Raw genomic sequence first — 25,544 nt, 5'->3', positions numbered from 1 at the left:
GCAGAAAGGCAAAATTACCAGTGGAGATGTGCCAACATCGGCAGCCCTGTCTACTGATGAGAATGTACAAATGGGGACTGAGGGTGTGTGCGTGTGTGTGTGAGTCCTCCTCCTCTCAATTGCCTTTGGTACAGCAAGTGGGCTTCTCTCTGAGGGTGGTGTCTCCCTTGGTCTGGAAAGCCAAGCTGTTCCCTTGGAGAGCAAAAGAGTGACGATGCAATGTAGGACTTGTGTCACTGGTCTGCCAGCTGAAGGGATATATCACGTTTAGGAGGTCAGAGTGACCAGAAGGTCAATGAAATAAACACCTCCAACTGTCCGCCCTAATTAAGAAGAAACTCAGAGGTTTGTGAATCTGCACCTGAATAACTGCTAGCCCAGGACTGTGGGGATGCTCCAGGTAATGGTGGGTAATGGCCTAGGAAGAGGGACGTAGAGATCAGGTGAAAACGTAGCTAAAAGGGAAGATGGTTTCCTCTGAAGAGAGTTTTACTCTACTGAAGTTTCTCTACTTGCCTTCTAAAACTATTTCTGAAATATGGATACTCACAACTAGAGAAAACCAAAGGGCAGGAGTGAGTGTCCATTGGGAAATTCTGCAGCTGGAGCAGGCATTCGGCCTCGATCGTCAGCCTGAGAGAGAAAAGAAGGAGAGAGAGGGAGAGGAAGGCTGAGATTTCGTGCTGGTGAAGGTGGTTTGATTTCAACACCATAATGTGACAAAGGGATTCTCGCTTCCTTGAAAGAGAGACACTAATTTGTTGAAGATCAGTCTGTTTGCAGGAACATTTCAAAACAGCAGCAAAACAAAGCATATGTTTGGATATTTTCAAACTGAGGAAAACCATCTAATTTTCACATTCAAAAAGCCTTTTTGTTTAGAGAGCTTTTCAGATTCATTTATGAGAGTGGAAATTTATGGGAACAAAAGCCAAAAGTTTATTATCAAACCAAAATAGCTGGACTGACCAACACAAACATTTCAAGGATTTTGGTTCGGGAAACCTGTGATGCTTTTGACTTTTCTACTGGTATGATACAGAAAAATAGTTTGATTTTTTAGGGTGACCCTTTGTCTTGGGAAGAAGAGGCCCATTCTGTGAGCAGTACCGAATGTGTGAGAATATCAGCACTGGGAGGCATCTCCACTACTCTGTCCCAGGACAGCTGGATCTCTCCTCTGCCTTGATCAGCTCCCTGGTCCCTCACCTCTTCAGCCCAGCTATGGTGCCTGCTGCCCCTACCTGAGCGTGTAGAGCACTTTGCCGTCGTTCCAAATGCGGAGGAGCTGATTAGGAGTGGTTATCCAGTGGGAATCAGCCCGCTTGGAGTTCCTAAAAAAGGTGTCTGGGATCCAGATGCGGCTCACCATGTTGGTGTTCAGCGTGAGGGCCTTCAAGGTGCTGTTGAAACGGAGACGCCGGTCGTACCACGTCTGAGCAAAGAATATATCAATGGTGTATTCCTGTGGAAGAGAAGGAAAAACACACTTTTCTGAGAGGGACTCAGGCAAAGCAGCGCCCTGTGCCCTGGTCTGGAGGGCACCAGTTTGGAGTCACAGCCAGAGCGTTTGCCTCTTAAGTTTGGGAGCTGGTGTTGGTAACCACCGACAGCTTTCCTAGCTTATCTCTTCTTCAGGGTTAGGACATGCAGAGCACACTTAAGCAGGCCCAAGCACTCTGTTGGCTGGTGGGCTGAGCCGTAACATATTTGGCCTGACCCACAGACAGCCCAGACCATATGAACAAGGGCTTGGGCTTCCTCTTGCTAGGTAACACAAAGAAAACACTCCTGAACACAGGCACAGAAGGGCAGAGTGCACGCTGGCTGAACCCAGTCCTAAGTTAGGCTACACATCTCACACACAGGCAAGGAAACTGCTTGCCAGCTTATCAGAGAAGATGCACAGCCAGTATGTTTCTATTATTTGTTAGCATACAGCTCAGCAGCGCTCCGTACAAGTAGCAATAGTATTGGTGTACATAAACCTGGTGAAAATCAAACCTTTGAATATAGAACTTATAGTGTAAATCATTTATATAAAAACTTACAGAACTTATAGTGTAAATCATTTATATAAAAAAACTAAGGCACTAAGGGTTCCTGGGCAGATACCTCTTGCTGAAGATTAGAGAAGAAAGCTGGGGAGGAGCTGCTATTGACGCAGCCCTTTTTTTTTCGGTGCAGCCAGTTCAAAATTTGCTTGAGTAGTTTGTAGGCAGAAAGCAGAGTTTCCACCAGAATGAGAACCTTTGGTTTTGGTGAGAGGCAGGGTGTCTGAGCTCACCTAGCTAGCACTGGCTCACCAGCTCCCATCTGGATTGGACTGGCACTGGTCCACATCATTAGCCCACCGTTCTGCTGCTCGCTGCCGCTGCGAGTCAATTTGCTCCTTACCCTCTTTTTCAGCCTGCCTGAGAAGGTGCTAATTAGTGCCGTGCAGGAGCATGTCTGGCACTCAGTGGCTGTCTGAACCAGACCCCCAAATCCAGGTCCACCAGCCCATACTATAGGCTTTCACCTGCTTCTGCCAGCTCCTCTCTGGCTTGGACTTTGCTCCCTTTCACTCCTGTTAAACAGCCATGACCACAGAGGCATTGTTTCCCCCTCTCCTGTGTGCAAAGACGAACAAAGCCTGACTTGCCATCTCCCTCCCACTCTCCTCGACCCTCTATTGATTTATCCCCGTGGAATTTTTTATGACTGCAGCACGTCCTCCCTCCGCTGCCCTCACTGCTGGTTCAGAGCTGGCTTCCTCAAACGGTGCCATTAAAATAGATGTGGTGCTCTTAGGGCTCTCCCTTGGACATCGTGTCCTGCTTGGGGGAGGCAGAGCAGGGCAGCGCACGACTCCTGCTTCATTTTCCTCGCCCTCGTTCCACTGTCAGCCAACCGGTGATGAGTGATTGCTACCAAAAACGTCCCTTGCATAGAAATGAGATCATGAGAAAAGAATATTTGCCATCAGGCGGTCAATTCACTCTCTAGGCTGATACTTCACCCTGGTTAGACATAGGGATGAACCAAAGCGATGGGGATGAGGTCCTAATGTAGCTCTAAATAGGGACAGATGCTGCACGTTAAGCTAAAGCATGATAAAAGTGATGGCATTGCCTCCACAAATGATTCAAAACAGACATGAGGAGGCACAGCACTCCCTTTCTGAGGCACAGAGCTAGGATAACAGCAGCCCTCAAAGCCAGGCGCACAAGCGCATCCACCCTCTGAACACAGGAGGTGGGGAAAGCCCACTCCTGCATTTGAGTGCTCTGCGTTGTCCTGGGTGCTACTTGGACACAGAGACACATCTTAAGTGGTGAAACAGTGAGATAGAGCCCTTAGGTGGGCAAAGAAACATTAGCACAGCAGGGACAAGATCAGGTAGTGGGAGCCCAAGAAAATGACGTTGAAGGTGAAATCTGACTTCATTCTGCTTGGGGCCATTTTCTTTTCCTTGCCAGCTGTTGGGGACAAAATAATACAACATTTGACATATTCTTCCCCACCCAGATAAACCCTGTTTGAGCCAGTATAAGCTTACATTACTCCTCCTCAGGAACACCTCTGGCATAGGAGAAAGCAACCAAAACTGCAATGATAAATCCAGGTTAGATGCCACCATCATTTTCACCTCTTAACTGGAACAACCTGTGAGAGCTCAATTCAGAGCTGGCTGCTCAGGTCAGAGGCCCTGCTGTGAAATTCAGTAGTCAGGTCTGGGATAACCAGTGCTAAAGTCCTGGGAGAGCCGAGGGTCAGATATCCCAGGGTTTTAGCACTTGCTGTCAAGCCCAGGCTTTCAGAAGGGATCAGCATTAAAGAGCTCCTCTTGCGCCATTGATAGCCCGCCTTTGCAAAAAGCGCAGCACACAAGTCATTCAGCTCCTCTGTAAAATCTGAGCTGTTATTGTCACTGTCCTGTTGTTTGATCTAATTTTGGTGGCTATTATAAGCACAGTTATACATGAAGAAGAACTTATTGGCTGAGGTAGGTGCCTTGCCTTTATGCGAGGAATCCTTTGGGAGATGTTAGTATTTACAAATGGATTTTCATTCAGAATTAGCCGAGGCAAAATTTATACACGCATGCCCTGGCCTTCGGGCATCTCACCAATAATTCCTTCTAGCTATTATTATTCATAATTCACTGCCTTCCCTGGATGGCCAGTCCTCTGACCCACGGATACCGTGCTTGCCATATTCCTCCTCCTTCTGAGGAGGCCTCTGTGGATACCTTGGCTAGTGAGGGGGGCACTCTGTGGTCGTATGAGGACCTTCGGACTTTATCTCCATGCTCTCTCCAGGTGACTTACGTGGCTGGCTGCAAACTGCCCAAAGCACCAGCCCTGGGCAACAAAAACAGTTTGGAGAGATGCCAGAGGTCTCACATACACTGTTTGAATGAGATGCACTCAGAGCTACACACCCAGAAAGCAACCTGCTGCTCTCCTAGGGACTTGAGGGCAGGATGAGCTCAGCCCTAAAACCTATAGAGGTGCTGTTTCTTGAACTCCTGCACCTGCAGGTTCTCTCTGTCACTGCTTCATGCTCAGGCATCAGAAGGAGACTTCTCTATACCTCGATTTCCCCATGTGGAAAAAGGCTATTGTAAAATACGCCCCCAACATTACCATACCATCTGCTGTGCGGCACATGGAGGCTGTTAACTTCTCTGTAACAGCATGGGCTTTTTAGTTCTTTCGACAGAAGGAACTAGAGAAAGAAGAGGGATCATTGTAAGAGTTAGGCTGTGCCATTTGGATCACATGTGTAGTAGCACGCGCATGTTGGCGTGCATGCCATCTTACACCAAACTTCAGTCATAAAATAACAACACAAATTGCCAGCAAGGCAAACACTGAAGACTGCCTACCCCGAATACTATCACGTGAGTGTATCTAAAGCCAAGGAACACCCTGCAGCATCAGCATAGCTGGCTGTGTGGGCCTGGATCCAGCTCAGCCTTACAGCATGTCCCTGCTGGCTCTTGGTCACCCTCATCACCTGGCACTGCCGCACGTCACTGATCAGTCCTCGTTCTCCTCATGTGGACGGCACAGATGCTGGTGGAAACCCAGTTCCAGAAAAAGGTAAAATTCAAAACATTCAATTAACAAAAAAGATCTGTCCTGTAAAAAAGCATTTGGGGAAATAAGGGGGTGTCACATAAATACAGGAATATTTAATCTTGAAAAGAAAAAAAAAAGTCTAAGTGAAAAGCTATGGAATGTAATTGTGAAAAGTCATTTAAGAGAAAAAGCTGACATTTTCATTCCCAGCATTTCTGCTTGGGGTCAAGTCCCACCCTGCATTCAGAGATGATGTGAGTTAGGGCCATCCAGTTTCAGACTAAGAGCTTCAACTCACAGGGTTAGCACGACACAACCTGAAATCCGCATTTTGTATTTTCAGGTTACCTTGTACACCAAACAAACACAGTTGTACAGTGCCAGGAGATCTTGTGTTGTGTAATTTGCAAATGGCTCAGAGCAAGTTTGTGTGTGCAATCCAGCTGCCACCCCTAAAGGGTGCAATTAATGGGGTACAGAGGAACTGGCACCCGATAGTCCCCCTGTATTCATCTATGAGATTCTTCTGTTTTCTTTAAGAGCTCAACTTTCTGACAAATGCCAAAGAGAACAGGAAAGCCACAAGATGAAGATGTCTTCCTAAATAAGGATAAAGTTAGGGATTTAAAGATATTTTTTTTAACTTCGCTTTCATTTAACAGCAACAAGAAAACCTCCAAATAGAGGAGACAGAAATCTGGAAACAGGTTCTTTCATTTTCCTCTACTTGAGAGAAACCTTGGAAAAATCCTAAATAACAGCTAGGATGAGAGATTAATATCCTAGCCAGTCTCATTTTAGCTTTTATTGTTCTGATATTTTTCTCTGTTCCCTCTGCACCTCCAAGCAAATCCCTGGTTGCAGCGCAATAAAGCAGGCTGCTTGCCTGGGAAGCACGGCGAGTATTTCGGTGGGCCGATGTGAACCTGGTGGGTCCGTGCTGTCACTTGATAAAACACTTGCTAAACAAAGCAACTATTTCATGTAAACCCCTCGGGATGCTGCAGTTCAGTGAAATCTCAGGAGTTATTGGAGGAGACCCAGGAATGGGATATATTTCCTTCAAGGGCTGGCGGGTGTCCCTGCACGGCTCAAGGCAAGTGAGGAAGCTTCTCCTTCAGGCCAAACCTCCCCACCCACACAGCCTTGTGCAGGCGAGCGTTTTCCTCTCCACGACCTCCCACGCATCCCTCCCCGCCTGCAAACAGCTCTAACGGCACCTGGGCTGCTCGCCGCAGCCAGCTCCACGTCACAGGGAACACACAAAAAAGGTCTAGAGAAACTCTCCACGCTCTGAGAACTCAATAAAATGACCTTATTTCAGAAAACTCATCGAATGTGGTGCACAACTTCTTGTCCACGCAGGGTGTGGGCAGACGCGTGCTGCGGGCATGACACACGCAAGCACTGGTAAAAGGCAGCGAGCACAAAGTCCGTCTGCTAACAGCACAGGTAATGCCTGCCACCGAGCTCTTCAGCAAGAGGCAGTGTCAGGCTCCTCTCGGTCCTGCCACTGACCCGCCAGAGATGTAGGACACCTCGCTCGTGGATGGGGTGCCTCCCTTTCCCTGCTCCGGGCCAGGTGCTGCTTCTCAATGCAGGGCGTGCTGGAAAGGAAGGAATAAGCCTCCGGGGCAACAGGGCTGTACAAACCTCAGCGTGCAGGGAGGCTGAGTTTTGTCTTCCCAACACAAAGAGCGAAAGAATGAGAGTCTAAGTTCCATTATGCCTGCAAGATCCTCCTCCCTCCGAGTCACAGCCCGGAGAGCTTTCTGACCGTGACGCCGTAGTGACTGGGGGAGCTCACAAGGACAAAAGGAGCAGAGCTCTGCTGATCTGTGTTTTCAAGGTGACACGCTGAACTTCCCATCTGTTTCACTTCTGCAACAACACCAGCAGTGCTGTCCTTGTCTGAATGTCTTTCGCCTCTGCCCAGGGAATCTCGGTTGAGACAGTGTTCTTTTTATAATACCAACTTGCTGTTAAAAAACATCACCATGTCCTGCGCTCTTGCCAGGAGCCTTCAAACAGGACTTGCTGTACATGCTATGCTGCCGACTGCAAACTCCCCAGTCATGGCTTGCTCACCCTTGGAGTCTCTGCAGGTGGGAACCGGACCGGGCTTTCAAATCCAAGTGCTGCCCTCTGAGATTTCTGCCTGCCAGCCCCCCCCCACCTCTGCTCGTGCTGCTCCCACACACGCGCAGGCAGGGGCAGCTTTCCCAGTCACTGCTAGACACAGAGACCTACGCTTTGAGACACCCTTTCCAAAGCACAGCTCCCTGTCCTGTTAAAGCTTCCTTCACGTAAAACTGGCAATGAAGGTGAGGATGAACCAGAGAGGTACCAACTCCACAATAGGTAACTGGATTTCTGACGTTCCCCGGTGCTGCAGAGCATCCAGGGCTGGCAGATTAATCGTTTCCCTGGCACAGAGTGCTCTGAGCATGTTTGAACGCTAGCTGCTTGCTGGCCATCCCGCTTTGGAGTGACCCTGCTAACCAGGAAAAGCAGGCTTTTGTACCAACAACAGCCAACGACCCCAGAGTTTTTCTTCCCCCAAGCCCTTCCTCCTGAGCTGTTCCCCTGTAACGCCACTTACTGTCCTTCAGTGATGCTGTCTCCTCACGTGAAACCCCCAAGACAGCTGCTGATCTCCGTGGTGCCTGTTCCTCTTTCCGTGGGAGCACAGCCTGGCACATGGGGCCCGGCCCTGTGAGCCCCAGGGGCGTGTGACCTAGACGTGTGCGTTTTAGCATCTGATTAACAGTCATTACCCAAAGGATCAAGGAAAGTCCTTGAGTCGAGACATGACATCAGCCAGACTCGGGTTTATAGAAGCACGGTCTGTCTGCGCTGTCCCTGACGAGGTTATTATTGAAAAGGCAGAGGCACAGACACGGGATGCTGTATGCAGATGGGGCAGAATTAATTACAGGGGAAGATACTGAACACTTCAGTGAAGTATTATGCAAAGAACCACAGGGAAGGAGCTGCCTCCTTTCATTTTTTTTCCCAGCACCCTCAGGACAGGACACGGTCTGGGTGGAAAGTTATGTGTGAACACCTCCCGATGCACACCTGGATGCGGTCCAGTTACTGCGATCTCCAGAAAAAGCCTGGGCTGCTTGCAAAGCAATGCCACGCGTACCCAAAGTCTTGTCTGCCTGTCAAACCTTGCTGATAAATGCTGAAATGCTCCCCACAACGCTGGGCTTGAGGCAGCTGTGTGCCAGAGAAGAAAGCAGGTGTGGGGGGAGAAGACGTGAGGACAGAAGCAGGTAGGATAATGGGAAGAGAATACCTAGCACTTGGGGCAGGCGCTCCTGTTTCTTTGTCCTTTATGCTGTTGGGGTGTTTGACAAGACAAAAAGAAATTTCCTTTGAGAGGGCTAGAAGGGAAACCTTCTCACTGCACGCTGTTAACTCCCAAGGCTGCTCCTTCAGCACGGCTTGGCAAAATTCAGCCGAGAAGCCAGAATTCCTTTAACAGCACCTCCCTTTACCCCGATCCTACTCTTCTTACTCCTTCCTCCTCTCCAGACTCCCCTCAGCCTGTAGCTCACCACTCTGCCTCAGCAAGAAGGCATTACTACCCTGCCCGGGCTCCACCACGAACAGAAACAGCACAAATTATAACGGTCCTATTCAAGCATCACACAATTTCCCACCCCCTTCCTATCTTCTTATGGGACTCCGCTTCATCTCGTAAGGCTGCCCGCTCTCCAGGGCAGGGACCGCTCTCTCTGCGGACTGAAACATGCCTAATGATCTCAGCAGGGTGCCAACTGTCACGCAAAGAGAGCGGTCCCTCCCACTCCGGGCTTAGTGTCTGAGAAATCCCTACAGAAGCCGTGCTTTGGGGCCAGGACGGGAAGGAAAAGGTGGCAGGGAAAGGGAGCTGTAAGAACTTTACTTTCTCTGTGGATCAGAGCTGGGAGCGTTCTCCCAGCACAGGAGTTGCACGGCATGGCACAGCAGGGTACAAAACCAGAGGGGGTAAGGATGGGTGGGCAATGTCAGGCACCCAAGAGACAGGCGCATGTCCCAGACCCTGATGCTACACTGTCCTCTCACCAAAACAGGCCTCGGAGAGCACCGTGCACCCCTGCTGCCCACGTCCCTAGGATGCTGCTCTTTGTACAGAAATGCCTGTGCCGGCCAGGAGGAAAACCAGTGTTGGCCTGTAAAATTCCCTTTCTAACCCCTCACCCTCCAGGTAAAAATAAATAAATCAAAAAAAAAATCTGTGGAAGTTCTACTTCCACGAAACGCGAGGGGTTGTGCCCTCTGCACAGACCGTCACTCCTGACGCTGTTCTCTGCTGGCCCAGGATGAAGAGGCAGCGTGCTCCGCTCCACTGACTCTTTCAAGGAAACCTGTTTCATGTTGTCTCTCATGCCCCCTTGCTGTGCTTGCCAGCTTTCTCTTCTGGCCCTGCCAGTTCCTCGATTTAGCTCCTTCTCCCTGCTTCATTTAGTTTGTCCTTTCTCAGTTCTTCTTTTCAGGCTACCACAGAACCACGGCCCTTCCTGCGCACGGAGATGGGATGTAACGGGCACAATATTCAGTGTTTGACATCGAGGCATAGAGAGGTTCTTGACGCATATTGCCTCTGGTCACCCACAGACGCTGAATCCTGAGGAACAGCCCCTCCTGCACGTTTCTTGCAGGCAGATTTCACACCAGCTTTTTAGGGGAGATGGTAGGATGGCTTCATCTACTGAAAAAAGTTTTGCTGAAAATAAACTAAAAGCGTCAAAACCTAAAATGAATTACCTCAACCGTATCATTTCATTTAGAAGCTTTTTTTTCTTCAGTAAACTAAATAATATTTTGCTTTACCCTTACCTGATTCACGTCAACTTCTATTTTCAAACATCTTTTGATACTTTAGTTAGAGGACACAATTTATCAATATACAGAAATCAAATCAGAACAACTGGAGGATATGACATAAATGTTTTGATTGTCCATAAATCCATTTTCCCTCAGAAATGCTGAGGAACTTTAGTCATTTGTCCCAGGTGGAGGAAGAAGGTAAATGATGCTCCCCAGATGGTGGCTGTACACCCCAGACCAGAAACCCCGGCCTCTCACCAGCACGCTGACTTTGCTCTCACCTCCTACACCTTAAATATCCAGAGCTCTCCCGTGCAGAGATCTAAAGCCTTCAGCTCAGATAAATCAACCCTGCCTTAAAAATAATTCAGCCCACCAAGTGACAACTATTGGTACAGCTCAGAGCCTATATCTTTCAGATTTGACGCAGGAGTGCTTTCCCTTTGACTTGGAGGAATCAATTTAATGAGGTTCAGAGCACAGATCGGTACCAGAATCAAACACGTCCTTCCTGGCCTGGCCACAAATACACATCTCAGTGCTGAGATGCTGAAGAGCAACTCCATCAGCCGATACTGATGTGCTTGCAATGACAACAGCTGCATCCGTGCTCTTCCCCACGAGCTGCAGCTGTGGGGCTGCACTGAGCCCGTGTCCCACAGGCACACCCAGGTGACATTCCCACCTCCCAGACACGGGGGCCATTGCCCCTGCCTGTGCAGCCTGGCAAAGCCTCTTTTGATGTTCTGGCAGAGGGCAAAGCTCCTACTGAACCGAGAGACAGGTCACGCTGCAGCTCAGGTGCCAGCACAGGGGATGTCCCTCCAGCCCCCTGCCCCGGACAGAGTGAGGAGAGACCCAGGTGCTGGTGGGGACCTCTGGAAAGGGAGACCCAGATGCAGCTGCTGCAGGCACGACCTCAGTTAGAAAGGTTTTCTGGGGAAAAGGGCGAGGAAACACACATCGCAACACTCCCAGGTCGTGCCGGCGAGCACTCAGGCTGACTGCAGCGAGCATCCTTCCCTGCCTGCGAGGGCTCTGGGCAAAAAAAAACTTATACTAAGACTGGCTGAAGAAATGGGAGTTTTATCCAAAGGCTGGCACTAAATAAATGCGGAATTGAGCCATTGCTGCCAGCAGAAGGCCAGAAATCATATCTGTGGAAGACTTTACAGAAGCCACTCACTTAATTATGCGCGTTGAGTTACCCCGCGTTGCCTGAGGTCCGGAGGCTGCCAGAGCGAGGGGCTGTGTGAGGCACCTCTTTGCCGGGGCTGATGCTGCAGTGCAAGGAGCCTGGCTGAGTACAGCCACCGTCCCCATTTAGCGCCTAACTGGGGAGCACAGATGTTAATTAACTTTGGGGCTTTGCTCTCCAGAAACGCCTCTGAACAACAGCATTTTCCCCCCAGGAGCCAGCTGTCCAGATTTTCTTATTTTGCTCCAAATTTTAGAGGGGAAAAAAACCAGCTTTTTGTTCATTGTCCCTGATAACAGACTCCTTGTGTTTTCTGCACAATAAACAGCCTATAAATAAAATACCAACATGGATGCCACACAGAAAATATCTGGAGGGGATTAGTGTATGTTCTGGATAATAAATGGAGCTGGTTGAATTATTCATAATGAATAAATCAGCCCTTCTCTGGTTTGGGAGCAGACCCTGAAACTTGTGGAAGCTCTTGGGATACACTCAAGATGGGAGTAACTTATTTATTTCGTTAGACCTTCTGTGTGGCTCATGATTTGTCCCACAAGGCATACATGATCGGTGCTGTTCCTCACTGGCCTCGTGTTTGCCCGACCTCACCACGTGAATATGAGCAGCTACACGGGCAATGGTCCCCCTCCTGACACCTGGGCATGCAGGATTGGGCTCAGGTGACTGTTCCCAAATGTCAAGGAGTCAAGAGAGACGAGCCCTCTCCAAGCAAATGAGTATTTGTGGAGCCTTTATAAATGTTCCTCCAGCTCCGGCTGGGAGCTGCGCGGGGCCATCACTCAGGCGTGGAAACCAATGGCCAGAAAAAGCACCATGGCCCTTCACAGCCATTTCCCACCACTTTAAATTTCCGTGATATACGTCTTCATCACGGACCAAAACCCGACCTTGCTCGTTACCCGAGTGCACGTCCCGTGCGACTCGCCGGGATTTATGCTGACACCCGGCCCTCGCCGCGCGCTGGGCAGGCCAAGGGGAGCGCACAGCCTTTGGCAGAACACTGCTGCGTGCTTCGGGCGTTGCAATCCATCCCAGACGTGGGTGCTTCTGGGCTATTGCCTCCCAAACAGATGAATTGCGAAGCGTGTTTAAGTCCTTTCAGCTGAGAAGTGCTGTGCAACTGCTGGAGTCTATTATTATCGAGGAAGGAGGGGGGGGAGGTAACAAATTTCCTTTACCTATAGGCTTATCTCGTGCTCCAGAGCAACACATTCAAGCATCTTAAAAAGTGAGCCATTTTCATTTCATTTCCTCCCTACTTATTCCAAAGCAGCCGAAGCTAAGTATAATCAAGACTTAAGTGTTCCTCAGAGCCAGACAATTATTACCGGTCTCGGTTTCCCCATCTATTAAGAAGAAATGAAGATATTAACCCAAGCCTTGCAGCGGGACAGCAGGGCTGTAACCCAGGGCTTCCCGCAGCAGCTCCTACCCTCGCTGCCTTCCAACAAAGCCCGGCCGCCGCTCCTCGGGATGCGGCTCTGCTTTGGCGCGGAGCTGCTGCTAGGTGCCTAAGGGCTCTCAGCGAGGGTGGCTTAGCCCCGCAGAGCCCAGCTCCCCTCTCGGAGATCTTTTCCTGCACTGCTGGGACAGCTCAGCCGACCACAGGCAGCTGCCGATGTGCCGCACGCTCCGATAACGCGGCACCGATGGGGATTTTGCTCAAAGAGCCGCGAGCCAGCCTCTCAACCACCCGCAGCTCCAAGCGGGGAGGGAGCCGGCCTTGGAAGGGGCTGTGTGGACAGCCCCAGCCTCCCCGCTCCGCTAAGCCATTCCTGCAAGGAAAGCACCTCGACAAAGCGCCCCGGGTCCCCAGGGCGGCTCGGTGGCAGCAGCCCCCCCCCCAGCGCAGCGCTGCCCCTCGCCAGCTCCTCGGGATTTACATGAAAGCAGTCAGTGGGGAGTTCTCCTCAGTCACGCTGTGCTTACACTTCTAAATTATAAAGTGTGTCAAATGAGGGTTTAATTTATATTTAACAAGACAACGTTTGTAAATTAATTATTCATCAGCTGATAACGAATAAACATTCCCCCTTTTCTCGCCCCCTCCTCGCCCTTATTTCCCAGGGTTTTCACAAACGCACCACGCATGCACATCTATTAAATCTATCCTGCGATACTTCAGACATGGGAAAATACGTTCTTCGTTCTCAATTTCGTTAGCGTGTTGCATGGTAACTACTGCAGCCAGGCTCAGCAGCATGAATTTAGTAGTGCGCAGCTTCTCCTTCCCGAGGAGGGAAGGGGGGGGATGTTCAACACGTGCGCTTGGACGTATCGCCCTCCTCGGGCTCCAGGCACCCCCTCGGAGGGGGGGCTGTGAAGGTCATATGCTGCAGTAGTGGGGACAGGAGCTGAGTCCAACCCCGTGGAAATCACAGGTACTTCTTGGGCAACAGAATGTGGCCCTTGGTGAATGACAGAGACCCATTTGCTCTGTCTGCCCTTGGTATCATAAAGTAATGGGATCGAGGTGGTGCACAACCCCAGCAGAAGGGCTGTCATCAAGCCTGGCTACAGGACTTGGCACATGAGGGCATCTCCTCTGCTTCTAACACCCTCACACATATCACGGAGGAGTCTCCAGCCCCGAAACTACCTCTGATCCCGGACACCTGAAGCAGTGACAAGGCCAGTCCCTAGATGGGAAGCACGTGTCCCTTCGCATGGGCCAGGAGGCACCACGCTCTCCGTGTTGCAGTCCTCGAGCCTCATCCTTGGATTTGTGCAAGAAAGGAAGAAAAGGACAACTGCAGTGAGGGCTCTGGGAGGAATGGGAGAAGCTCTGAGCGGGACCTGCTCCATCCTCAAGGTAGGAACAGAGGCACTTCCTTCAATCCCACCCGTGCCGACTCTCACGGACACTTCACGGACGTCCTCGGGACCGAAAGACACCGAGCCCCAGCATTTGGCAACTGCCCTATTTCTACAGAGTCATTTCCTGAGAGTCATCCCCAAAGGAAGAACTCTAGGTGCCCTTGACACCGGTTATAATCTATGGCCATAATGCCGTCACAAAACAAAACCAGGAGTAAATCCCTCCAGCAAACAACCAGTCAGCGAAAAACCTGAACCCAGAGCCTCCTCCCTCAGTCCCCGGTACCGCAGCCCTCCCCGGCACCTCTTCCCTCAAACACGCTCAGAGAACCAAGGAGGGTTTTTGTACCAGGCTTAGCGATTCGCCAAGGACACCTAAAACCCATCTGCATTAATGGGAATCTAATTGGGCATCCAAACCCACGGCGCAGCTTGGAAAGCTGCGGCGCTGTGGGGGATAACTCATTTGGCTTGAGGTGCTGCTGGCCGGCACCCAGCGGCTGCAGGCAGCCCTGGAAGTGCTCCTGGCCGCGCACCTTCTTTCCCCAAAGGCACAAGCACAGCTCCCCACCGCCCCAGGCATCCCCAGGTGCCCCAATGCCACCCAGCCACAGCGGGTTCAAGGGCACGGGGATGCTGTGTATGCCCCTTTGCAAACCCCAGCCCACGCGGTGACCGGGACCTGATGGAAGCACCAGCTTTTCTGCACCCCTTTGCTTCTCAGCCCACCCTCTCTGCTCAGCCAAGCCCTGTCCCTCTGTGGACCACAACCCCTAAACCATCTTCCTGCCATTTAACCACCTCCGTGCCTTCTTCCCGGTTACTGCCCCAGGGCTGGCAAGGAAAGCCTTTTTCGCAGGGAGGAGAGAATGTAAAATCAGCTCAGCTACCTAAATGGGAAACAAGACTACCGTTCTGGTCTACAACAGATACCAGGAAATCACTTTGCGTCTCTTCCCCCTCCGAACCTGCCCGTGTTCTGCTGACTCCTGAATGTTAATGTTATTTATGACAAGTGATTGATGACGGGGATGCGGAATCCGCACCCGGCGCAGGACATTTTCAAATCACCTATTCATTTTTAAGGACTGGAATCAGTTTTGCATCCTGACGTGATTTATCATGTGGAGGTTGAGCAGTGGCTACGCAGGACCAGCTTCCAAGCACCGACAGAGCATCACCAGCACGAAGGCAGCCGCGAGTGGTTAACCCTTTGAGGGGCAGGGGAAGATCACAGGACACCAATATCTAAATTATACTGCTTAGATTGGAGCCTTCCTTTCACCAGTGCGTCAGGACTCTCCCACAGCATTCAGCTTTGGACTACACTAGCCTAAGCTAGTAGCCACAGCCATGGTGCTGTATTTCTTAAAAGGAGAACTGGATTTTTATCTTCTGCATGGCCTGGCTAAGTATGACCTGAAAAAGATCAATGGGACACGTGCCCTCCAACGGACCTGCAGCTTACCCGAGGCTCTGTACATGTTGCAGGCACCACAGACGCTCAGGCAAAGCATCTGAAAGAAATCTCACCGTGGGCTCTGGAGAGTCCTAGCTCCGAGTCAAATTCTGGTTCCCTTCCCATGGAAATGTGCATTGCCACGACTGCAGCCAGTCGGGACCAGCCCCACGGGACCCCACAAGCCCTCAACGCCCATGCCCAGCAGTTTCCTGCCCTGCCCCGCAGCTCCTCGCTGCGCTGGGTGCACTGACACCTTCCCCGGCTGGGCAGGCTGCGGCTGGGTAAATCAGCTCCGGGCAGCAGCACTCTCCCCGCGATTCTCTGGTGTCTAGTAAGGGTTGAGTCCTCGGAGGGAATCGCTGTTCTCTCCACCAGTCTTCACAAAATACTGGAGAAACTGAATATGCTCGAAACCCCTGCACCTGCTGCCAGATACGGCTGGTATTAGCCCGGCGGATCAAAAACCTCTGAAGGGCTGGGATGGATGTACATACGTTCTCACATATGCATCACCATGGCATAAGCTTTGTTTCTTAGGAAACCAGCACAGCAGCAGTGTCTGGTAGCCCCGCTTAGGAGAAGGGATAAACTCTGGATGCAGGGATGGATTTTCTAAGCCACTCTCTGCTCCCCGCACAGTCATGAGGAGCTCCAGGAGGAACGGAGTTTCCAGGGGGGGTGGGAGAGGGGAAGGGAAACAGATGAGGAGGAAAGAGGAGGCATGAGGACGTGCACTGTGGTTTGGCTTGGTTTTCTTGGCACATCCTTGGGTGGTGCAAAGCAGGTGTCTGTGGGCACCAGGGATGGCACCCACCCGGCCTGGGCTAGTCCCACATGCTGTGGGTCTTCTCCCAGAGACCAGGCCCACAGGAACAGAGACAAAAAGGGCTGCTTTGAATGCTTTTTGGAGTGAAAGTGGCGCTACGTCTACAAAGCCATTCCTCCATCCCCAGACAACTTTGCTCAGTGGAAATTTTCTACTTGGGAAAATAAAATAAACATATACCCATCATGAGATTTTTTATTTTTATTTTTTTGGCTTAAGAGAGGCTGTTTTTGCTTCTACTCCATTTTGCATGGAAAGAGCGCCTCCCTACCCCACTGTCCTGTGAGCCAAAGCTGACAGAAGTCAGCTTTGTTTCCTGCTAGAAAAGATGAAAAATGACTTCACACTGAAAACAATAATGGAAGTTTCCTGTTAAAAAAAAAAGCAATCAACAGTTGCTGTCATGGCCTGGAGGCTCTGCAGAGCAAAGAGCACCTCTGTTGGGTATTTCCAGAGCTCCCAGTGCAGCAGGGGCCTGAGCCACACGCAGAAGCCATCACAGGCGTGGTGGCATCAATCTAAGGTAGCACAAGCAGAAGCAGAGCTCTTGCACCTGAGGCACCCTGCCTGCACCTCCCAGCACCACAGGCTGGCCTGAACACCCAAATATTGCACCTTCTGACCATTGCCACAGCAACCACTGCTCTCTCTCCCCCAGCTATCACAGCATCGCCCTGCGCACTCCCTGGGCAGCACAGAGCCAGCAGGCAGAGGCATCCATCCGTCCGTCACTGGGGGAGGACGCAGAGCATCTCTTCCCCAAGCCTGTGATGATGTCAGGGTCACTGAGCTCACCGAGGGCACCCAGAGACCTTGCCCCTAACCTGGGATGGCCACCAAGCCTTCCTAGCTCCAGCTATCAGCCTGTCAGAGCACCTCTTCCCGAGGGAAGCAAACAAATCCACCTTTTCTTGCAACACCACCACCTTTGCACCACCACGACGCCACCACCAGCGGTGGGCCAGCTGCCCCCGCAGCCCACGCTCCGGCCCTGCCGCAGGGGTGCCACCACTCACCATCTGGATGACAGACACCGGCCCGATGCTGTTCACGTAGATATCCACGTCGATGAACGTGGGCTTGACTGTAGAGAAAATAAAAAAAAAGGTGTGGATGAGCTCAGGGCCAGGATCACTGGCTAGTGAAGGGCTGAAGGCCAGGGGAGATGTAGGTGAGCATCAGGGAGCAGAGGGGCTCCATCGGACCAAAAATCCCAACTACAGCAGCCACAAAGGCATGCAGAACATGGGACAGAGCCGGGCCAGGCTGTCAGTGGGGACACTTACTGCCGATGTCGGGCCTCAGCTTGTTGTCGTAGTTCTTCAGCAGTGAGTTGAGGATCTGCGTGGCATCAGTCTCCTGCGTCTTGGGGGTGAGGACCCAGGTTTTATTGATGCTGAGGTAATCGTAATCATACTCCTCTGTGCTCTCACACCTGGAGCAGAGAGACAAAAGGAGAGAGACATCACTGTGACATCTCTCTGGTGCGCTGTGGGAGTGGGGGCACAGCTGGCTTTCAGAGATACTGAAGGGGGGAGGAGGATGCTGAGTGCACGGAGCTCAGGGATCTCCTCACAGCGATGCTCTAAGACACCTCACCTGGCACCTTTGTTCACTTCACAGCCCCCAGATGGGGGCTGCCTGTTGGCTCCAAAACCTCAGCTGCTCTCACTGCCGCTTGCACCTGAAGCAGGATTCAGGTCAGTGACCAAAGAGCATTTTGGGGGAGCAGAGCATTTATAATAAAGGCACTTCAGAGAAAAGGGGTCCTAAAACTACCAAGCAGACAGCATGCACGTCTGGCTCGCCAGGCACCCAGCCATCTGCCCTGCACAGATCCTGGGAAATTAAAGCCTTATGCAAACTCCTCTGCCCTCGGGCCATGATCTGCCACAACCCATTCCCTGTGCTCACCAACCCTTCCTCCCCAGCCAGCTCCCAATTAAAGATGCTCCACCTTTCTGATCGTCCAGTTCCAGGCCAGAAAAATCGTGTCCTCCTTCAGACGCAATGCGCTGAGCAACAGCTTCTCCCCCTGCCTTTTAAGTACGCCCTCTCCAAGCCGTTTGTGCCTCTAGTTTTCCTAAAGGAGCTTTCCTACACCCTCTAATTAAATTAGGCCCACATGGTCACAGGGGAAACTCCAACCACCTGCCACCGATCTGGGCAGCTCGTTCGCAGGATCGTCCCTGGAAAGACACAGCCATATGTGGGAGAGGATGCCGAGCAATCCTGCACCCGGCACCCCCCTCAACGTCTGCCGTGCCGACGTGTCACCTGCTGCAGTGCCTGCAAGGGGCTCGCAGCGGGAGCTGCCACGTCCCAGCTGGAGCCTCGCAGCGCCGAGCAGGCACCGCGGGTACACGGCTCCCTTAGGCGCCAGGGGAGGCAGAGCCTGGCAAAGGCGCTGGGAGAGAAGAGAAAGCATTAAATTGACACGTTGCAGTTAATTTATCAGAAGCTCCTCTTCTAAACCCCCAGATGAAAGTTGCTTTCACAGCCACTTTAAAACTCTTTGCATCTCCCCAGCTTTCGGGCGCTGGGACGCAGCCCCTGGCAAGGGCTGGGCTGCGCGCAGCTGCCTGCCTGCCGCCGCACATTAGGTGTTGGTACATCAGCCTGTTGTTTCCCTTCTGATTGCGTGCTGCACTTCCTAACGAGGCTTAAGGAGTCTTAAGCAAGGCTGTCAGGATGTGCTTCCCTATCCGAGCAGCAGCGCGGGCTCACTGCCTTCCAGATGCAGCCGAGCTCCTCGGTGCCCGGGGGCAGCAGGAGGCACAGGGACCACTGCTGCGCCCACCCCAAACCTGGCCAGAGCTGGCTTCTGGGGACAGGAGGGACAAGGAGGGATACGTCTCTGCCCCCAGCCCAGCAGGGGAAAGCCAGCCTAGCTCCTTTTCCTCACTGCCTCTAGCAAAGTGGGAACAACTACAGCAAAACCTCATTTCAGTGGTTGCTTGACCCTACTGGAGGCCAGCCCAGGACAGGTTACCTGCCGGCACTGAACTCTTCCTATCCGGCTGTCCCACCAAAACCCAGCTCGTGCAGCCCTAAAGGCTGTAGCAGAGCTCTAAACATCCCCCTGGGGCTGAAAAAAAAAAACAGACTGGTTACTCCGATCTTAGACTTCCAGATTTCCCCCCATTTCTTGTTGCTGCTGAACACCCGGAGGTTTGGGGTAGCATTTTCAGGGAGTCACATTCCCATTACAGATGCAGTGACACTACCAAAGATATGCCTTTTTTGCTAATGCAGCTAATCCTGGGCTACTAAACCCCACTAAGCCATTTTAGCATAAGCAAGCCAGCTTTTACTGTAGAAAATATGCTTTTTGGGTGCATGCACGGACACACAGAGAGCAACTCTTGCTGGTCAGGAGCGACTCTCGTGCCACCATACAGAGTCCCTTGCCTCCTCCCCAGTTCAAATCAAGAAGGGAAGAGTCCAGGAGCTATTGCAGAGGAGAGAAGTGAGGGACAGAGGGCTGTGCATGTCTCTCCAGCTGCATCTGGGAATGTCACACTGCAAACCCACAGCGATGCCCCGTGAACACTTGCTGTCCGGGTGGCTCCGTCTCCTTGCACAAAGCGACTCTGGCTGTATGACAGGGGAAAGCCAGCTTCCATATGCCTCCATGCAGCCAGGAGGAGAGGCAGAGCAGTGTTTCCTCACCTCTGCTTGTGGAAATGTCAAAACAGACACCTTGCATTGCTGCCGCACACAGCCCCGGGGCCGGGATGCAGCTGGGAGGAGAGCAGGCACGGGAGGGCTGGGGGCACCTCAGGGCAGGGGACTGTGCGGGGACAGCCCTGGTCTGGCCGAGGCAGCATGGCACGGAGGTGTCCTTTTGGATGTGTCCAGGTGCACAGATGGGGTTGGACAACCCTCTTTGGGCAGCCCTGGGCTTTACTGCAAGACAGCACTGCTTGCCTCGCGTCCTGAACTGGGCGTTACGCGAGCAGGCACCTGTTTTACTGCTGGCTCCGAGCACACCGATGGGCAGATTTAAAGCAGGGCCAGAGAAGTTTTCCCTGCTGGCAGCCACCTCCTGGCAGGAAGGTCCAGGAGGAGGTGCTGACCCCAGGCTGTGACTGTCCCACCCCTCTGCCAACAGCTCAAAGCCTCACCTGCTCCACAGGAACAGACAGCGACAAAAAGCAAGGACATTTCACCTGGGTGAAAAGCACGGTGCTCAATCGCAATTACTGCATGCTAATGTGTCCTTGTCACCCATACTGATGCCTCCAAGGGCTTGCAGGCACAGGAACGTTCAGGCAAATTAATCTAAATTAGAAGCAGGCAGAAAAATTAGGGACTGAGGGCTCACTAAACGGTACCCTACCTGTTTCACATGTCAGCATACCTCTCCTTTCACAGCTCGCTCAGTGAAGCCCTGTTGGTCAAGCCTGCACAGCTCCAGCCATCCATCGAGCCCAGCTTTCTGGCGGTGTAATGCCGTGCAGGGTCCTGCCTTCAGGGCTCTGAGCTGGGCATCCCGGTCCCAGCTGGGGCAGTGCTCTGGGAAACGCTGGTGAATTAACCTCTGTGGTGGGGAAATCGTCTGGGGAGTGCTGAGTCACCCAGCACAGGGCTTGCAGCCCACCCCAGCACCAGGGACAGGTCTTGCAGCACATGCTGGAGAAGAGCTTGCACATGCTGCTTCGGTGTGGTACCTGCACCACGCTCCTCCGCCCGGTCACCCACCCAAGTGCAGAGCAGCCTACACCCAGGAAAATGCAGCAAATGCAGGACGGGACCCTGGTACAACTTGCTCCTTTTCTCCTTTTTCTCCCCCAGGCTTCCTCTGCCGCTCCATCACCTCCACACCATGCACAGGTGCTGCTCCTGGCAGCTCAGTGAAGAAGCAGGCACAAGGGACAGGGCAGAAGGGAACCTGGGCCAGTTATGGGGCAAAGCTTCCCACTCAAAGGCACGTGAATACAGGACTTAAGGGCACCGCCAGCTGATTTTACCGCTTACAACTCACCCCATCAAAACGCAGAGCAGGTGGCACTGTGCTGCAGGAACAGCAGGGCACAGGGGCCGGGACCACCATGAGCCCCTCGCAGCCCTCAGCCCCCCAATTCCTGCATGCTGGAGAGGCTGAGGACCAGCGTACGAGCCACGGGGCAGCTCTCGGTGCCTCCACGCTGGAGTGGAGCGGCAGGGACAGGGCTGCTCACACCCGAGTTCGGGGAAGCCTTGGCAGAGCAGACCGTCAGGAGCAGGATTCATGCTCCCTGCCCCTGCCTGCATTTGTAATGGGATTTGATCGGCTTTAAGGCGGCTTATTCTGCCAATTAGCTTCAGCCAGTGAAATCCCTCTTCCCCGGAGCCCCGGGGGCAACAATCTGCTGACAACATGTTCTTTCCCCGATCCAGCCATTAAACTCACCAGCAGGGCTAGCAATTGTTAAAAAAAAATAAAAATAAAAAAAGAAACTCGAAAAACCCCTTGTGCGTGGGGCCCTTCGTCACCGGTTGCATTACAGCACTCCGAGCCGCTGGCCCTGGGCGAGCACCGTAATGTGCCAGCCCCACGCCCCCGCTCGCCCCCTCGGCACCCGGGGCCAACCTGTGGAGCACGGCAGGAGCCTGTGTTTCGGGGTGGGCTTTTGGGGTGCCGAGGGCTGGGGTGCCGCGAGGAGGGGCTAGGGGCTCCTTGCCACCCAGCGCAGCTCCGCGTGGGGATGCCCCGGCGATGCGCGGAGCCCCGGAGTCGCCAGGAGGTGCCGAGCCGCCCCCGGGCGTGCCCCGGCTGCCCCCCCAGGACGGGGCTCAGCCCCCGGCAGGATTGGGCCGGCGAGGAGGCGACGGGCTGTCGGAAACGGGGCGTCGGGAAACGGGGCGTCCCCGCGGTTCCGGGCAGCCAAAGCGGGGACCCCAAGTGCGAAGCATCTCCCGGAGGAGGCGCAGAGCCTCGGGGGCGGGCAGGCTGGAGCGGCCGGGGGCGCGGAGCCCGGTGACCCCCCCCCTCACCACCACCTCTCCGCGACGGGGAAACTGAGGCGGGGAGCGGGGCGCACCGCGGCCGGCGGGGTGCTCACCTGGCGGGGCGCAGGGCCGGCCCGAGGGCCAGGCAGAGCAGCAGCACCGTCCCGGGCATCTCGGCGAGGCGAGGACCGGCTCCGGGCGGGGAGGGGGGGGGGAGCGGCGGAGGCGGCGGCGGGGCCCCCCCCGTGCCCGCTGCGCCGCGCTCCAGCCCCGCCGCCTCCCGCCCCGGCTCCGCGCTCGGCGCCGCCGGGGAGGCAGGGGAAAGTTGGGCATCTCTTCGGCGAGGGGAGGAGGGGCTCCGTGCGGGGTCCTAGCTCCACGCTCGGGGGCCCGTGCCCGCCCCCGGAGGGCCGGGCAGCGCCGAGCCTCCCCCCCCCGAAAAAACCTGCCGGCGCTGCGCCCCCAAGGAGCGAGCAGCGGGGGGTGGCGCGGTGCTCGCCCTGCCCCTCTGCGGAGCCGGGAGGCTTCGCTTGTTGTCGATACGTACGGAATAAGGCTAATTAAAAGAAACAATTTAGGGTAATTATTGTTACAGCACGCAAGGCTGAGCCGCCGAGGAGACGCAGCCCGCAGCGGGTCCTTCCCCACCTGTAGGGCCGCTGGCCCGAGGAAAAAGGGTGGGAGGGTGTGGGTAGGAGCAGGGGGTGGCTGGGGCTGCAGGGGGGCTTTTGAGCTCTCTGCTCCTGCTCCCCCCGGTTTCCAAGCAGCCTCGGGCAGTTCTTTTCACTGCTGGCATCCAGCTTGTAAACAGGGATAGCAGATTCCTCCTCGGCGTGCTTTGGGTGAGAGTTACTGGGACCCAACTTTGTTACAGCTACATGCAGGAGCAATAATTGTCCTTCATCATCTGGTTACAGCCCGTGTGACGCAGGAGCCTGTCCCCCAAGGGGCATGGTCCTGCCTCTCCCAGGGGATCTGGTACCGTCACTCACAACTGGGGACTTGATGCCATCTGATGCACTGCAGTGGCACCGTGGACAAGTGGCTCTCCCGGCCCTGCCAGAGCCTTTCCCACACAAGCACAAGCAAATCGCTTCCTTTTCTCTGCATCGTGCGTGTAACCACTGCCTTGTTTGCTCAGCAGGACGGGAAGAACGGGGAGATGTCCCTTCCCCACACGCATTCAGTGTCTAATAGCCAGGGCCGGTCTCGGCGGGGACGAGGGGGCTACAGCAGCACAAACAGTAAATAACAGCAGCACACCTGGGTGATTGTTCAAGGCTCTTCCTACGCAGGCTCTCCCTTGCCGATTCTAGCAATGATCACCTTAAGCCCTCAAGCATGAGATCTGAGCAGCATCGAAGCCGTAGGAGCCAGCTGCAGGCAGCACAGCTCCCAAATGGAATTTCCTTGGAGCGGAGCAGCTGCAGATGATGTTTCTCGTTAGTGCAAGCACAGGAGCTGCTCTGGGATGGTGGGTTTATAGGAAGCACATGTCAAAAGAGTAAATAACAAAATCAAAGCAACAGCAAAGGTGAAAGAACCCTTTAAACTTCAAAGCGAGGCACCTGATTGCCCCAGAAGTTTTGCAGGGATCCAGATGAAGCTGAAGTTGGGAGGGATGCATCAGTAGCCGCGGGGAGGATGTAGCTGTTGGGAGGTTGTGGTCCTGAACGGATCACAGAAAACCCAGGGGTTCGTACATGTGCTCTCAGCTCCCCCTCAAGACGCAGGATGTGAAGTGGCACGTGGGGAAATTCACTGCACCGGTTCGGTTTCTACTTGCACCAAAGGGAAGAAGGAAACATGTCGATGGCGTGTGTAGGAGAGCAAGAGGAGGGCGCTGCTTTTCAGACAAACACCATATTTACCAACAGCGCAGGCTGAGGCAGGCAGAAAGCCTTTTCAAATTCAGTGAATTATTTTGAACAGGAACAAACCACCCTCAGTCTGAACGCCAAGAAGCACGAGATGTCCTGCACCAGTGTTTGGGGAGGAAACAGTCCCTGTTTTCCACTTTGAAGAGACATTTGTTTCAAGATCTTCCATCACGGGATTCTCCCAACTTAAACGGGAGACAAAATGTTTCATTCAAGATGCTTTTTGTCCCTTCTGGTGCTGTTGGACAACCCAGCCACTGTCCTTGGTGCTCGCTCTCCTCGTGGTAACGAAACAGGGTTGTGCTGTGACCTGGCCATCGTGTGCTGTCCTCTGGGAGCCACGCAGCTTCCCACCCCGGGGCTTCCTGTGGGGCTCCTCCCTCTGTTATGGGAGAAGTCCCAGGAGAAGCTGGTTACAGGGCCTCTTCGGAAAACTTCTAGGATAAAACCCCATCCATAAGCCTAAACTCTCTTCTCCGAACTGGGGCACATCCTGTACACCAGAAACATTTTTTTACTGTACCAGGGCATTTGTTCAACACCACCGAGGTTTTGTCTTTTCAGGCTCACCGGGCACAGCAGCAGATGCTCATCTGGGCTCACACGACATCCATAACCGCTCCAGCTGGGCTCTGGCTTCCCACCGACACGGACAGCGATGATATATGAAGCAGACAGGACACGGTTTGATTTTTGGGTGCAGGAGTGAACTGGCAGTGCTTGCGGATAAAAAAAAAATGTTTGGATCCTGAACAAATGTGACGTGAACATTTTCCAAGGAGAATGAAAGGAGTGGGAGGACAGCCCAGGCCATAGCAAGAGTTTGTGCATGCTGTCCTGGAGGGCGATGGGAGCAAGAATTTTGCTTTCAGCCTTGGCTGCTACATCAGGCCAGGCCCGAAGGAGCCCCCACATCCCCTTCCACCACAGACAGTCCCTCATTCAAGCTACTTTGTTAGAAAAGATCACCAAATGGATATGTGATCCGATCCTGGGTGTCAAAACGGTTCTTGCTGTCATCCCGGGATGGGAAAGATGCCATTGCCTGCTTTTTCTTTATGGCTCTGCTCTTTTGGCAGGCTCCCCAGCTCAGGGCTTAAAATGTTACATTCCTCCTCGGGATCAATACGTAAGAAGAGAAAATGTACATAGGAGAGGGTGGGGAGGGGAGGAGAGTTGGCAGTACTTGGCTAAAAACTAAAAAAGGGAAAATCTCAGCAAATTGAGCACCAGGTGCCTCAGTGCAGTTTCAAACAGGAATTTGCAGCTATGCCATCCATCCGTCCATGGGATGCCACGCGTCCAGCACAGGACCAGGAGCTGGTAGTTTGGTGAGCAACCACCAGCATCGCTCCCAGGCAGGGTATTCCAAATAGTTTGCAACTCCTGACACAAACTTTGGCGACAAGGTTCCTGCAGCTGCAGGAACAGGAGCAATTTCTCCTCGTCACTGCAGAAAGGCACCTGCCTCTGGACCGAGACAAGCTAGCTC

At 53.2% G+C, this 25,544-nt stretch overlaps 1 protein-coding gene across 7 annotated transcripts in view; it reads right to left on the bottom strand.

The window, feature by feature from the left end:
- The window catches only part of LOC106037729 (gamma-aminobutyric acid type A receptor subunit epsilon), a 46,394-nt gene that overhangs the window by 9,036 nt on the left and 11,814 nt on the right, over positions 1 to 25,544 (bottom strand). For 4 of the 7 annotated variants that reach the window (XM_013183772.3, XM_048077049.2, XM_067004945.1 and 1 more), the window contains 5 exons: positions 24,623 to 24,771; positions 17,525 to 17,673; positions 17,255 to 17,322; positions 1,245 to 1,465; positions 551 to 633 (listed from right to left, as the gene is read on the bottom strand). In XM_013183772.3, the coding sequence (XP_013039226.3) occupies positions 551 to 633; positions 1,245 to 1,465; positions 17,255 to 17,322; positions 17,525 to 17,673; positions 24,623 to 24,645 (544 nt within the window). In that variant the 5' untranslated portion in view covers positions 24,646 to 24,771. Of the gene's footprint in view, positions 1 to 550; positions 634 to 1,244; positions 1,466 to 7,671; positions 7,801 to 17,254; positions 17,323 to 17,524; positions 17,674 to 21,225; positions 21,246 to 22,285; positions 22,555 to 24,622; positions 24,772 to 25,544 lie in introns of those variants that run through there. The other 3 variants (XM_048077039.2, XM_067004944.1, XM_048077060.2) reach the window with 3 other exon arrangements.

Source organism: Anser cygnoides, chromosome 13 (genome assembly GCF_040182565.1).
Source record: "Anser cygnoides isolate HZ-2024a breed goose chromosome 13, Taihu_goose_T2T_genome, whole genome shotgun sequence".
In the NCBI taxonomy this organism is placed as follows: domain Eukaryota; kingdom Metazoa; phylum Chordata; class Aves; order Anseriformes; family Anatidae; genus Anser; species Anser cygnoides.
The sequence above is the reverse complement of the archived record's forward strand: the minus strand, read 5'-3'. Positions and strand labels throughout refer to the sequence as shown.